Here is a 16,151-nt window from a genome sequence, read left to right as displayed (position 1 = left end):
CCCTTGCATATCTTAAAAACACAAGCCTTCTGGGAAAAATAAAATCTGATAAAACTCCCACCTGCTCCTTTTAATAAAATCAGATCATTGTTAAAAGGATGATAATAAGAATAATGATAAAACCAGCAGTTAAGCTTATGTGTGCCAGGCACTGTTCTGAACATACTACCTTTATTAACTCAATTCTCACTACCGTATCGGGTAGGTAATACTATTTCCTCCATTTTACAGATGTGGCACAGAAAGGTCAAGTAACTTGCCCAAGGTCACAGAGCTAGGCAATGGCAGAGCTTGAATTCAAGGAAATTTCCATAAGGTAATAAATGCAAAAAAAAAAATTCCCCATGGACATAAATAATAATACTCCAATTCAAGCATAGTAGGTCATTTTCCTAGCAATATAGATAGGTCCTTCCCTAAAATCCCATGTTATAAGCATTTAAGACCTTTCATCTAAAGCACATCTGTAAATATTAAGCCTGAGAATAATTAAAGATGTTCAGATTGCAAAGCACCCACCTCTACAAATCCTTACTCAGTGAATAAGCTAATCAGTCAATTCACATCTACCAGTTGTAACGTTTACTTCTAAAAAAAAATGGAGGTTGGAAGGAGGAGAAAAGAAGGATGGAATCATACTAGAATAAAAGAGATGGAACATATCCTGAGCCTTCTGGCACAAAAAGCCACCATAAGGTAATGAAACTGCCAGTGTCGATCAAGGTAAGAGTTTCCGCACAGAGATCAACATATGTTGGCGAGCCGAGAGACTGTCCTACGCTGGGTCCAGACCAAGAATCAGGATATGAGGAAGAGGCAGAACTCCTAAAATTGAGTATGATTTTTCAAACGTAAACCAGTAAAAGTTTATATAAACTATAGTAATCAACAAAGAAGTCATATTTTGTGTATCTTTCATTGCAACAAGCTGTTGTAAGGTAGGACCCAGTTAATTAGCAGTTGGACACACATCGACAGTGAAAAGATCTGTCATTCACAAAGATGAACTTACTGAATTAAGTAACACATTTTACGTTCAGCCTAATAGTCATACTAAGTATATTTACGTCAATCTAATTCTCTGAACATAATCTGTCCTGAATAATACGTAGTTATACTCCCAACCCTCACTTAACAACTGTACCCAACGTGCCATGCATTTAACAATCTACAATCTTTACAACACTTCAAGGGAAGTATGAACACTGCTGTTTTTAAAATGAGACACAGAGGCCCAAGGGTTAAGTGCCATCCCTAGGATCACACAGCTACTAAGCAGCTGAGCAAGGATTTGAACTCAGGTGGGACAGACCTCGAAACTCATACCTTTTCTACTAAACCACCATAGTTCCCAAAACGTAACCTGCTCTCCCAGATATCTACTCTGCACATGCCAATCCTCTACCTAAAATACTCCTCTGGGCATAAGAGACACTCCCACACCCTCCACTATCAGCTCAGGCATAGCCTCGGCCCTCTGACTGCCCTCCCTCCCTCAGTGGGGTCGGAGACTTCCTGCTTCTGTCCTCATGGCCCCTTCCACCAGAGGATACACTGCTCAGCCGCCTGTTGACTTGATGCTCTTAGAGCGCAAGGATTCAGTACTGTTCAGCTCCATATCCCCACACTGCTTGACCCATAGCAACCATTAGATAAACGTTTCCCAAATGAGCAGTTAGTGAGAAAGCATCTCTGCACTACAGAAAGTCTGATCTATGACGTTAAAATTAACATGCCGCTTCCCTGACGAAAAGCACATGGCACACAGGATCACAAAACATCAACTTCCTGTGAACAGTAATGGGCAGAGCAAGTGAACAGATGGAGGGGAGCGGTCTAGAGAAGGAAGACGGACATCTGTGGAAACACTGCACAGCGCTATGCATTTTTAACGGCTAATTCAGATGACTGAAGTTTCTTACTTAAAGACTGCTCTCCTTCAGTGAACTAAAGAGAAAACATTTGGAATCTCAAGTTTTCTAACCAAACTGGGTTTTTGATGTGCTCTCTTATGTACAACTGTTTCATTTCCCCCAAAATATCTGTTGTAAAGTACATTCTGGTTTCTTAAAAACTTTCTAGAATGCAAGAGTCTTATTTTCTAGAGTCTTATGAAATGAAATCAAGTATATTAAAGTAGAAAAAGAACCCAGGACAATCAGGTTATTTTATAAAATAACCTGTATATAAAATATATATACAAAAAAGTGTGTGTGTGTGTGTATATATATATATATACATATATATTTTTTTTTTTTTTGGTGAGGAAGATTAACCCTGAGCTAACATCCATGCCAATCTTCCTCTATTTTGTATGTGGGATGCTGCTACAGCATGGCTTGAAGAGCAGTGTATAGGTCCACACCTGGGATCCAAACCTGTGAACCCAGGCTGCCAAAGCCAAGCACACGAACTTAACCACTATGCTACTGGGCCAGCCCCAGTAGGGTTGTTGTAAACTTGTCTCAATTTCATTTCTTTATAGACTCACATTCCCAGTTACAATATATTGATTTTCTCTTTCATAAAAAACAAATAATCCCTCACAAAAAGTGAACAACCTAAAAGATAAGTTAAAGCAACAAAGATCACAGGAAAAAAAATAGAAACTTTTTTTAAAGGAAACTTGAGTCACCCAAGCAAGAGGTCACCAATTGTTTGAGAAGAGGAAAAACAAAACTCATGGCTGGGTTTTCTTCCACTAGTTTCAGGTAGGAATTGAAAGGGTCCTGCCTCCCCACAAATTAAAACCCAGCGACACTTACCCGTGCTGTTCCGTGCTGCGGCTGCATAGGAAAACAGGAACAGTCGTTTCAGCAGTTTAGGGGCCTGGGTGTGATGAATGATGCCACTCACAATCTGGAAAAGAACCAAGCAATGTATATAGTCAGGCTTTTGGCAGATAACACTGAGAGAGACAAGAACCAAGGTGTCTAGGTTTTCAGTCATGCTAACTCTCACCAAGGTCTGTATCCGTGACTTCATGTCTTGGAATAATGCTAAACAAACAGAATGCTAACTATTTTGTCAGGTTTTCTAAAAGCTTTGAACTTCTAGGGAAATTTTTAAAACACAGTCTAACTTCCTAAAAACGAAGTGCTAAGAAAACTTAGCGCCATATTCAGATACTCTAAAAATCTGACATGTCAAAGACATACAGCTGATGTGAGATAATAACCAAGACTCATTGCTATTCTGATCTACTTGTTGCAGCCTTTAGGATCTTCTAGAAGATAAGGTAAAGAAATCAATCCACCACGCTTTTTGTGCGATGTTTCAAACAAAAGTATGTTTGCAGAGATGACTAAAATCATCATTCAAAATGAAAGTTTCTGGCTTCTCAGGGAATTTTCCATATCTACACTGCTCCTTTTCTGCTCAGAATAGATACTGGAATCGTGTTTATTATTCTAACTGAACGGCCACACCACCTGGAAGAAAATGAAGGGGTTACCTATAAAGTATGCATAACTCACTGCAGCCAAGGACAACAGAGGAACTGGCCTCTCCCTGGCTTTCCCCTGATGTATTCATCACCATGACAGTGGCAACTTTGAGACCTTCAATATCTTCATTAGAGAAACCACTATAACCAGCTCACCCAGTGATACACCTCAATTTGCTGTGGCAACCAGACTAAGTTTACTAAATGTCCAAAAGCACAGGCTCCTTTGGTGATTCGGCTTTGCCCACATGACCCACGTACCTCCTCCTCCTTCCACACGCAGCCACTACCTCCCAGAGGGAAACCCATTCATTCCACCAGGGGGTCCCTGCTACTGCCTTTCGAGAAGGCTGTTGCAGGCTGGGGAAGAGGGTGCTTCCAGCTGCTCCGTCCTTCCCTTTCCCGACCGCGTCCTGATGCTGGTTTACCACCTCCCACCCTGTAGAGGCTTCAGGAATAAAAATGCTATGAAGTAAAGGGCTGAAGGTAGTATGTGCCAAGATAATGCAGTCATGTTTACCAAATTATCTCTCAATTCTAATCAAAGCATATGAGATTATAGTCAGATTCAACTTTACAGAGTAAAAAGTGCCCCTCAACCTTCATGCAATGTAAGCAAAAACTAGAGTTAGAAGGGAAAATCTGACGGGAAATAAAACCTGAAAACACAGGCAACTAGTTACCCTTTTGACTTCCTCTTCTTTTGTGTACCTCAGACAAAAGTGGAATACCCGGAGGTCCTTGCAGTGGATGATGAGTTTCTCAGGGTATTTCTTCAGTTGTCCAAATAGAGTTTTTTTTTTCTCATCAAACACTAGACATCAATGATGAAATCAAGAAGGGAAATCATGTTATAAGGCAACAAGCTAACATTAAAGAAACAAGGTAGACATTAACTTCTTAGACGCCTCTCAAAAGTGAGAGGAAAGGTGCTACCTTCTAGATACTGTCAGCACCAAGTGGTTGAGTCCCACTCAGCAGGGGCCCTGGCTCTCTGAAAACAGTCAGGGTTCTTCATTCCTCCGGGGTAAGCACAAGACCAAAATGGACAGGCCACTGATGGCACAACGGACTCCACTGATGTGCAGAAAACCCAGCTCCGAAAGCTGGGGTTAGAAAGGTGGAAGGGAGATCACCAGTGACGTGCTTTGGGGACAGTCAACTCCTGGGTTTATGGCTAGGGCCCATCCTGACACCTTCCTCCCTGTCCCAGAGTTTGGACCACACAGCACCTACTGGTGTTGGGAACATCGTAAATGGCTACTGAATGATTTCTGAAAAAGCCCTGACCTCAAAAATGGAGAAGTGGAGCAGAGAGAGGCTTGTTTAGGAAGCAGAAAAGACATCCAAGTGCAGTACAACAGACCCTTTTCAGACTCGCCTTTAAAGTAAAACCCACACAGCTAACACTGATAGCAAAAAGTATGACCAACATCTAGCACATAAAGGCATCGTGGAGCATTAGAAAAAACAGGTTCCAAGTTCAAGTCCAAGCTCCTCCAGCTGAGTGACCTCAAATAAGCCACTTCACATCTCAACTTTATCATCCATAAAACTGATTTAAACAGGATAAATATGTGAAGAAATTTCAGTAAAGTATAAAGGACCAAAAAAACATTATCATTATCAGCTATACTTTCAAAGGCTGGCAACACCCCAGGGAAAAACAGACACTTACCTCCATAAATCTGATCAACACAGTGGAGTGTAATGTCGTTTTCTCCTATAACCTTATTCTTAAACTGGGTTTCCTAAAAGATTCAAAAGGAAACAACTGTGACTCATTTCTATGCACTAGACATTTATAGGCAGAGCAAATCATCATTCTCCACTTGCACATTAAGGGAAATGGTGGGGGGATGGGGGGGATGGGTGAAGGGAGTCAGTCAAAGGTACAAACTTTTGGTTATAAGATTAAGTCCTGGGGATGTAATGTACAGCAGGGCGACTACAGTTAACAACACTGTACTGTATATTTGAAAGCTGCTAAGAGAGTAGATCTCAAAAGTTCTCATCAAAGAATAACTTTTCTAACTATGTGGGGTGATGGATGTTAACTAAACTTATTGTGGTAATCATTTCAAAATATGCACACATATCAAATCATTATGTTGTATACCTTAAACTAATGCAATATGTCAATTATATCTCAATAAAACTGGAAAAAAAATAAAGAGTGTACACCTTAAAAACAAAAAAACACAAAAAAACCCCAGGGAAATATAGCCACCTCCCTAGGAAAGGGACGATGGAGCGTGTGAGAAATGCTGGTGAGCACTTGATTTTCAAACATGCCACTCCTGGGCTGCTCCCAGGCAAGCCTGCCATGCCACACATGATCACTTTGAGAGGTGCTGGGAAGTGGCATGCAGGCTAAGATTTCTCCACATACATGCAAACAGGTGAGTGACAGTGAAGCCAGCTTTAGGAGAAAACACCGGGAGGTTCGAGTTTCTGTAAACAGTGTCTTTATACAGGACCAAGCCGTTCCAGAGGACAGCGGCACAGGAGACCACCCTGTAAGACAGCAGTGCGGCTGCTGTTTAAGAAGTGAGGGCGGCCAGGACGGCCGGGTTTCCACGAAGGCACAGTGCTCTCCGAGTGGGGTGGGCCGTTCTCTCCTCGCTCCACTGCTCGTTCTTCAGAAGCAGGGACAAGTCTCACAGGGACACTGCTACTCCACGCAGAGTACATAAACATAAAGTAAACCCAAATTCAAGTGCTGCATTCAGCATCGGTTTCATAACTAAATTCACTTCCTGAATTTGAGAAAGAGTTTAGTATAGAGACAACAGGGGGAACTAGTCTATTTGGGGAGATGTAATTCCAAGGAGCGATATACTGTGCCGAAATACAGAAGAAATTAAGAAAAAGTTGGTGTCAACCTATAAAGTCAAACACAAGCCAACCTGACATGAGGCACAGGTGGGAAACTTTAGAACAGTCCTCCCAATGGAGAAACCCCATAGGATAGAGAGAGGCCTAGTGGTGAGGACTTCTGTCCTTTGTGTTTCTGTGTATTGAGGGGGAAGTCATTGAGAAGCTGGGAAAAAGATAAAGGGTCTGCATTTGCACTGCTTCCCCAAAACTCAGCCAAATGCAGCTCATACATACATCATTATCCAAAGCAGATTCGTCATCACCCAAGAAAGCAATTTTGAAGTCTGTGCAGACAAGTTTCCCATAGATGCCACGCTGACAGGAATCTTCCTGGACATACTTTAGTACTGTGCTGGCTTCACAAAGCAGCTGTTCACCTGATCGAAAGCAAAACAAGTCCTCAGGGAACATACAGTGTAAACAGTAAAAGCTTCCCCAGCCCTAATTACGCAAAGACAAACGGACCATACAGTGCAGCACTCCAGAACTTCCCACTATGGCAGGCGTTGAAAAACGTAGAAGATGAAGCAGAGTGGGGACCACTGATAACTGAAATCGAAATGGCTCAGGTACACCTTCACACAGGCATTTCTCTATCTTCTTACTGTGAGTGATGGAAGTTTCCATGTAGGTGGAAATGATCTCAGCTATACTTGCAAGCGAAGATCATAGTGTTTTCATTACTCGGATGCAAACAGATGTTCCACAGAAGCCATACCCTAAATGAGAGCCAGAAAGGCTCACTAGTGTGCTTTAGAATGTAGATCTCAAGCACTTTCCTGTGAGAGTGGGCCATTTCTCACTGTGGAATTGCTAGAAGAGAGCGGGGAGTCTCCCTGGCCACAGGGCTTCCAGGCAGCTTCCTCAGATGCAGAGTTGCAGCATGACCACACTCATTCTGGCTCCACAGACATGGATGGGAGGAAAAGGGAGGTCAGAGGTTTGTGGGAAAAGAACTGTTTCCTGTCTTTCTTAGTTGAGAGAATTTCCTCTCAGTGTGCCACCTTTCCTGCTCTATCTGCAGGCCCCCAGCTCACAGGAGAAGCCATATTTCCTGGAGATAGAGTACCTCCCTTTACAGTCAAGAAGATTAGGATGGAGGGGTAGGTAAGCATTCTCTGCTCCCCGGAATCAGAGGGGCTCATGAGGGCTGGAGGTCTGTCGGGGGAGGGCAGGAAAAGAGAAGGATATGGGAGAAATGAAAAACTAAGTGTAAATACTTCACAACGAAAAAGAAAAGGAATTTTCTTCTCCTCCAAAAGACAATCATCTCCCCCTCAGAATTTCCCTCTGGATGTCTCCTTCAATGTCTTTAAATTTACTTTTTGGCTAAAAATTCAATATGAAAACAAAGAAGAGCTTCAGACACTAAGACTATCAAGGAACACATATTATGGTATCTTTTTTCATCCTCCAAGGGGTTAATTACTAAGAAAATATTGGAAGATGGCTCAGTCACTAAGTCAGCCTCTAGAGAGAGCACAGAGCTTGAAGAAAACAATGAAGTCAAGGCCTCATTAGGGTTTAAAATAGTCCCAGAAAAAGTGCCTCAGCTAAGTCCAAGGTGGATGATACATGAGCAAGGCTTCTGTGCTTTCAACTCCCAGCGTGAAAGAACTTTCAATAGTGAGTGTCTCCCCACGACCAGGCAAGCTGTCTCAGTCCATGGCCATGAACTGGAGACTGGAAATTGGCATGCAGTGGCTAATCCAGCACCCAGGTGAGGCTGTGCAAGCATGGCGTGCTGCTCCAGTTATCAACTCATGTGTACAGACAGAATCTTGATCTCAATCCAGTCTAGCAAACTGGGGCTCAGAGAAGTTAACTACAAGCTCACAGCTGCACACCTAGAAGGGACCATCAGGTAATCCAGAGGATGGGAGAATGTACCAAACACTAAGCTAAAAATAAAAGTTGATTTCAGGAACTATAACCCAAGAAAAGGAAAGACAACAGGATGTATGGACTAAGGTTTAGGCCATTATTATAGGAAAAAGCCTTTGAAACTGAAAAACATTTAAAAAAAAGTAAAGGGTTCTGATATATTTACCAAATAATGTGGATCAGTCAGAAACTTGCACATATTCATATCCCCTCAATAAACTAGAATAAAACAAAAAGTACCAGAAGCAGACCATTGTTTTGGGAAAACGTCCCTTAAAAACTTATGAAGAAAAAGCTGTTTGAGATTGGAAAGAAGAAAGTGGAAGAAGAATTGAATGCGCAGCTCCCAGGATATCCCATATATGGAGAGGCTACGCCACCAAGTAGTTTCTGTTTCTGAATTCAGACATGATCAAAACTTGACTGAAGTTACAGAGTCCCTGTCCTCCATCTCAAAAATATCCAGCCAATCCAGGCTCTTTGGTGATGACTGCAGAGCAGAGCCTGGCAGCCCCGGGGCTGGTAAACCCCAGCATGTATTGAGTGTAGCGTTCTGAGAGGGACCAGGATTTTTCTGACTGGGGACCAGAATACTGGATGGGGCCAAGAAAGGCAACCTGAAAAAGGCCTCGTTTCTTTGTGAAAGAAGTGAGAATTTCCCAGGTTTATTTTTGTCAGCTTGGGGGAGGGGAAAATAAGAAAAATTCTTTGCAGATGTTGTCATACTCAGACCCAGGTGTGTGGTTACTGAACTAAAGACCTTGATATTTCTGTCCAACTCATTACTGTCACATGCTGTCTGGAGGAAAACAAAGGAGTTTATATATAGTGATACTAGGGATGACATAATTTATCATTGGCTTTGAGCTGCACATGAGGTAGGATGCTAGCATGACTGTTACCTGGCAACAAGTGAAGAGTTACTTCCTTCTCTGTTACTTCCTTTTCATTTGTGTGAATTTCCTAAAAGAGAAGAGCAAATGGTAAGATTTTTCTTTGTTTAAGGGCTCAAAATGAGTAACATAAAGCCATGCTTTCAGAATATACACTAAGAAAACATTTACCCTCAGGAGTTTTTTGTTTATTTGACAAGCTAGTTACTTTCTTAAAAAGTATTTTTAACTAAAGGAAGACAGAAAATTCCAACAAATTAGTTCAATGTATTAAACTAATTACTTAGGACTGACAACTATTAGTAGTCCCAAGCAAAGGGGCAGGGATGGGCACTCCCTATCTAAAGGAACAAATGTCACACGGCAGCTCAAAGTAAGGCAGCTCAAACACAGAGTCAGAAAGAGAACAGAAGACATTCCACAAAATGATTCCCCTCTTCTTCCAGGGAGAATCAAGAATTGAAAGCAAAAGAAGGCTTTTGAGAGAAAAATGGGCATACGTAAAGGGCTTAAAGGTAAGAATAGGAAAATATGAATGTATCAAGTCAATACTGATCCATCTCGGCTGTGGCATACCATGACTCACTAAAGACAGCTGGGAACACTGCGCATCCTAAACTATCCAAACCCACGAGACAGCGCCACGAGATACAATCACTTCTAACGAGGAATCAAGGCCAGCTTGTGTGTCATTGTCTGTCAGTGAAAATATCTTCAAGTGCCTCCATGTTGGGTCCAGTGTTTATTGGATATTCAGAGATAATCAGCATAATCCTTAATGAATTAACGAACCAAAGCAACAGTCAGAAATGACTGTTAACACAAAAAGAGAGGCATGATGGGCCTCCCAATCTACCACATCATCAATGAGGTATTCTTGCCAAAATATCTAACCTCAACCTGCTGGAACTTCTATATTAATCTACCAATTTATAACAAACACTGGACAGAGAAACATGTTAAATGACACCACAGGGACGCAAACAGTCAAATCCTGACTGGAAAATTCTACAAGACACAACCAGTTTTGTCAACAAATAAAATAGGAAGGTTCTTGTTTTGTTTTGTTTTTTTGGCAGAAGGCTCTGGGTGGTATGAGTTTTCTGAAGTTGTTAATCCAGACTAAAATACAGGATGAAAAGAAAGGTGGGAAGAGCTGAGGCAGGGAGAGATTAGACAGCCCATTTTGAGGCTGAAGAAGAAAGTCCAGGCTGTTTCAGAGAACCCATTTTGAGCATGGTCTATTTTAGAGATGGCTACAATTTCCATCCCAGGAGATGCCAATAAACCAAGTCCCTCTGAGGCAGTGCTTCCCAATCTTGGGAGTGTCAGGTCATTTGGGGAGCTTGTTCCCTCTACAGACACTGAGGCCCCACCACATGCCTGAGGAATCAGTGTAGGGGAGGCAGCTGGGCCTCTGGTTTTGCAAAAAGCTCCCCAGATGAATCTCATGCATTGCTCTAGGTGATGCAAGAGGGACTATTCTTGCATACATAAACGATATGAGTATTTGGTAATTTAGAAATTCTCACTGAGAATTTTCATCATCTGTCATTGGCAAAGAACTAAATTGAAGTATAATTATTTTTGACAGGTCTATCATCTTTCTCTGAGGAGAGAGCAAAGCTCTTCATTAAATTCTATTAGCTGTTAGAAAACTCTAGTAATCATCTTGACTAGTGCTTGGAATTCAGTTCAAACATGAAGCCAGAGTGGAGAAGACTACCCTACTGTTACGTCCACAGAAGGATCATCTGATGATGATGAAGAATTTATACTATCCAAAACTTCCTACATCAATGGTTAGTGGATTCTTTTTTCACATTCCAAAAACAAAACAATTAGGAGATACCTTTTAGGATTCTGTCCTACTCCAAACTGCCTTTCCCCAGACAACTGGTCCCGGCTGCTCCAGCGTCCTGGAGTGAACCACCTCCTCCCCATCAACCGCACAGGGAAAAGGACAGCAATTCCGCAAAGGGCTAGTCATTTTCTCTCTCCTAATAATTTAGAAGAAGAGCTAAGAGAAGCTAATCAAGCTGGCTGCTTAAACTACAGACTTGTAGATTTGGCCACAAATATGGGGAAGCAGAGAAAGCTGTTCTGCAGAGAGTAAGACACATGAAGAGGATATGTGGAGATGCAAGCCCAACCCTGGACACACACAAACAACCATGGCCAAGACTCCCACGGCTTTCCAGGCTTTAGTGAGGCCCAATCGCACGCCACACCTTTGAGCCACAGTTCCATGAATCACACCTGTATGTTTATAATAAAGCTCTTTGTTAACACAAATAGCTACAGTGGGTTTCTGCTGATTGCCACCAAGGGTAGTTTTGACTTAGGTCAACGCATTAACAATAAAGAAACCACAAATGACCAGAATCATGTCACGCAACATGTCAAGGTACAGTATATCCAGAGCCATAGGATTAGGAACCAATGTCATAGCCACTACCTCATGAGTAAGATGGGCAAGAAAGAGTAAAATGCCAGAACTAGCATCCACTGCCTCAAGTGTGTGGGTTTTAGACGGAGTGAGGATGTATGAGGCCCCCAAACCATAAAGCCTCATAGGATTTTGCCATTATTCAGCTGATAAAGCCCTCTGAATGGCTTTCCATTGCTGCTACCCACCACAATCCCTGCATGACCTCTCTGCATGCAGAGGCACATACCCTGCCCCCCACCCCAACTGCCATACACACATCAAAGCAGAAGCTAACTTAAAAAACCAGTATCACTCTTAGCCTTGTCATTTCCAAACTAAGGCATATATATATATATTTTAAAGCAGAGGATGATGAAGATAGTTGAGGTTTGCACATGGAAAGGGACAAAGAGATTTATAAGAGACAAAGATAATTTAAATGAATCCATACCAAGCACTAGTAAAGAGGAGCTTATGGTCCCGTGGGGAGAAGAGACAATACCAACACGCCTGTCCAACCATAATACCATATGATGGATGCCATAATGAAGGTACTGACATGGGGCAACAGGAGCACAAAAGAGGGGACCTAACTGTGTAGGGGGCCAAGAGAGGGAGGAGAGGGAGACTGGTCAAAGCACGTGCTTCTAGGGAAGCGGCTTGTAAGGAATGTGCAGGAGTTCAACAGATGGACAAGCAGACAAAGAGGAAAGAAAAGAGAAGGTGCAAAGACATGGAAGCAAGCACTTCTGCAAGAGAGGTGAGAAACACGGCTGGGCGAGTGGTGGCTTGTAGGCCATTTTAAGGAGTGTGGGCTTTACGCTGTGGGTAGTGGGGAGCAAATGAAGGCTTTTAAGCAGGGGAGTGAATAAAGCACATAGCATTCACTTTCTCCAATAAATGTCTTTCAGGAAAAAGCACAGGACTAAATCAGGAACCTGGGTGGGTTCTAGCCTACAAAGATATCAGGAGGATTTTGGCTGAGTGTCCTGACCTCAATGCCCCCATCTAAAAGAATGGAATTAAGAGCTGTATTGCCTGCCTTGTGAGATAATGCGTAAGACACCTATCCAAGATCAAAATTATGATGGTGAAGTGAGCTTGAATATTTGTGTCCTAAAGGAGGCAGGGTCCTAGGTGGCTTTCCCTCACTAGAAACAAAAAAGGAAGACTTCTGTAGACCCGCTGTCTCCATTCCAAAACACTCCATCACACCACGGAACTGCGTTCTCAGAGGAATGAGCATCAATCTACTAGAGCTGTTCCTGGAAGCAAAAAGGACAAGGCTGGAGACCTTTTCCAATTCACCTTCATCTTTGTCAAATGCCCCAAAAGCTTAGTACGCATTTTTTATTTTAAAAGTACTGACTCCTCTTCTTCCCCAGAATAATGTTAAATATATTTTGATGTTGACAACAAGCTGCTGACCAAAAATTGATCTGATAGAGAAACGGGAAAACACACACAAACCAGCTGGCTAAGTCACTGAGGGGCCACATATTTTATGAAGCATGTGGGAATTTCAACATTGGAGGGGGATGACAGAAAAACCACCAAGATTCCTAACAGTGCTCAACTTCCTCCTGAAATTGCGGCTATTCATCAGACTTCCTTCAGCACTGCAGACGGGGAAGGAGAGGTCTGAATAACACAATAAAACATACACTGCCGCTGAAAAGCCAGCATCCAAGAAAAGGCAATCTAATCATCAAATGCATGAGCCACTGCCTCAAATGCCACTAAACAGATTATAACAAGACTTTATTCCAAAACATAGATGATACAGCAACACCAGCCATTTGGAACACTGTCGAAAATCATAAACTCACGACTTCTGAGCAGTAAAAACAGATGCGTCCAAGTTTGTGCAGAGCGATTGAAGCCCTCCACAATCTGTTAGGCTCAGCCGCCACTTCACCTGCATGCTTGTAACTATAATGATAAGAGCCAATATTTATTAAGCTTCTATTATGTGCCAGATAAATACACTTCATGAGTATCTCATTAATCCTCACAAGAACTCTAGAACTGGTATTATCTCCATTTTACAGATGACAAAACTGAGGCTTCAAGAGGTTAAGGAAGTTTCCTTTTATAGGAAATAAGTCACTAACCAAGGGTTCAGCCCAAGCCCTAACTCCAGATCCCATATTCTCTGCCGTGTACCAGTTCTAGAAACACAGTCTCCAGGTTCCTACTACAAAAGAGAAAACAGCTGTAACATCCACTGCCTATAGTAGGGAACCAGTTTCCTATTACAAAAGGGATGAGAACAAATTAGAAAAATTTCCTTAAGAGAACTGTACTTCACTGAACAAGGACCTGCCACAAACAGGACAAAACCACATGAAAGCTAAAGTCAGCTAACACGCCTGAGAATCTGCTGAGAGGCTGAAAAGCAGCCTGGGTGTTTTCATTCCATTGGTTCTCAGAAAGTAAATTCTCTAGTTTCTTACCAAGTTCACAATCAGGTTGCAGATCTTCTCAAAAGTGTGATAGACCAAGGATATCTCAGGAAAGGCAGAAAAGGGAACGGCCCCATCAGAAGATCACTGATCTTGAAAAGAATGAGTTGGGGTTTCCCGACAATGAAGCTCGCACAGGCCACAGTGCTTACAATGTTCACATCAGCCCTTCACTGCTTATGAGGGCTTTGAGTTGAAACCTGAAGCTGTTAGTCTCAGTTTAATTTCATCCAGCCAGAAGGGCAAATTCCAAGAGGCAACAGCCCTAATGGTTCCAAAACACAATTTCTTTCTATTACATTTGGCACCAAAGTGCTAAAAAGACATAACACAGACATTTCATTTCCTCAAAGTCTCCCTACTGCTCTAAAATGGACAATTAATACTCTTTTTTTTCTCCACTAAAATAGAAAATCTGAGGGGGGGAAGTATTTGCATCCACGTTAGATGGGACTCCATATGTATCTTAGAACAAAATTTACCTTTTTTTAAGGCAGAAAGTTGTATTTTTAAGACAGCATAGTAGTAATAATTTTTATCTTTCCCCTTGTTTCTCCAAACTTGTCTCTGTGCATGTACTAAAAACAGAAATAACACAGACTTGGAGCCATGGTCCAAATCCAGCTCTGGTACCTGCAGATATGACCTTGGGCAAGTCATTTAACCTGAGTGAGCTTCTGTTTCCTCCTGCGTAAATGGAAACAATACTACCCAATATGAAGATGTGAAGAGTGTGTGTAAACGCCTGGCACACACATTCAGTAAACAGGATGGCTTATAACTGTTGGACACAGCAGTCTCTGTGCTTCCTCTTGATTTCCTTTCATTTTCTCCTCTTTCCTTTGATGAGTAGACAAAGAATTCAAATATACTACTTCAGAGTTGCAATTATTCAAGATTCTGTCACGAGTAGAATAATTTCTACTTCTCTCTCCATCCTGTTTCCCACATTAAAGTAAACTGACTCTTCTCAGGAGGCGTCTCAATTTTTTTTTCTGTGGATCAGAAACTCCTGTAATTAGCAACACCCAAGTTGGCCCTAACTCCATAAGACTGTGACTACATAGGACTATCTGAAGCCATGGAGAAAGAAATGTCATTTTTCTATTAATAGGATTTGTTTTCTAAGAGCCCACAATAACCTAGGTCTGGTCATTCTGTGCCTTATCCTCTGCAATAGAAAGTACTTCGAACCCACTACAAGACCAAAAAAGTAGACTAATGGCTCTCTTAAGAGAACACCACACTCGAGTAAGGGACTGCTCACGCATGCCCTACAAAACGAAAGCTTTCTCAAAGGCTGAATTTATTGAAAGTAGATTAAGTTGCTGAAAGCTGCTAACAAATTGAGAATAAAAACCTACATAAGCACTTGAGCACTGGAATTTAAGGAGCCACACTGTAGGCAATCATCACTAATAGCTAACCTCTCTCTGGTCAACACTTCAAAAAAATTTCAAACATACACTATCCAATTTTTACAAATAATCAACTCAGGAAAAAAATAAATACCACTACCACTATCATCATTCTCCCCATCCTAAACCAAAGTATATACCAGTCCTGGGGCCAGCCCGGTGTTCGCCGGTTCAGATCCTGGGTGTGGACATGGCATCGCCTGACAAGCCATGCTGTGGCAGGCGTCCCACATATAAAGTAGAGGAAGATGGGCACCGATGTTAGCTCAGGACCAGTCTTTCTCAGCAAAAAGAGGGGGATTGGCAGCAGATGAGAGCTCAGGGCTGAGCTTCCTCAAAAAAAAAAAAATATATATATATGTGTATATATATATACACACACCAGTCTGGAGAAGAGAAATAACCTAGAGGACTTGAATAAATCAGGGTATATAAAGAGGAATCATAAAGAAACCCTCCCCTCAAAAAACTGAATTTTTCCTCTTAATTTGGGATGCTATCTATTGGGGGTGGGGAGGATGTAGGGAAGACAGAATGGAGAGTACTCAATGGCTATGTCCTATAGTTCCTTCACCTCTGTATTTTTACAATAGTTTTTCAAACTCCATAAGAAAAACAAAGAAAGAACTAATAAATACAGGGATAATGCCTCAATGTTTGTGAGAAAGCGAAAAGAGTTGCAACTTTCGTTGCTTGCTGATCCAGGAGAATGAACACGGTTGAATGGAGGAGGGG

At 41.9% G+C, this 16,151-nt stretch overlaps 1 protein-coding gene across 1 annotated transcript in view; it reads right to left on the bottom strand.

Annotated features, from left to right (window-relative positions):
- The window catches only part of MTMR12 (myotubularin related protein 12), a 69,813-nt gene that overhangs the window by 31,044 nt on the left and 22,618 nt on the right, over window positions 1-16,151 (bottom strand). Inside the window, exons 2-6 of the mRNA XM_014834960.3 lie at window positions 9,112-9,172; window positions 6,560-6,702; window positions 5,124-5,196; window positions 4,129-4,259; window positions 2,766-2,859 (exon numbers count right to left, since the gene is read on the bottom strand). Coding sequence (XP_014690446.3) covers window positions 2,766-2,859; window positions 4,129-4,259; window positions 5,124-5,196; window positions 6,560-6,702; window positions 9,112-9,172 — 502 coding nt within the window. The remainder of the gene's footprint in view (window positions 1-2,765; window positions 2,860-4,128; window positions 4,260-5,123; window positions 5,197-6,559; window positions 6,703-9,111; window positions 9,173-16,151) is intronic.

Source organism: Equus asinus, chromosome 10 (assembly GCF_041296235.1).
Source record: "Equus asinus isolate D_3611 breed Donkey chromosome 10, EquAss-T2T_v2, whole genome shotgun sequence".
In the NCBI taxonomy this organism is placed as follows: Eukaryota; Metazoa; Chordata; class Mammalia; order Perissodactyla; family Equidae; genus Equus; species Equus asinus.
Note: the sequence above shows the minus strand (reverse complement) of the source record. Positions and strands in the feature narration are given on the sequence as shown.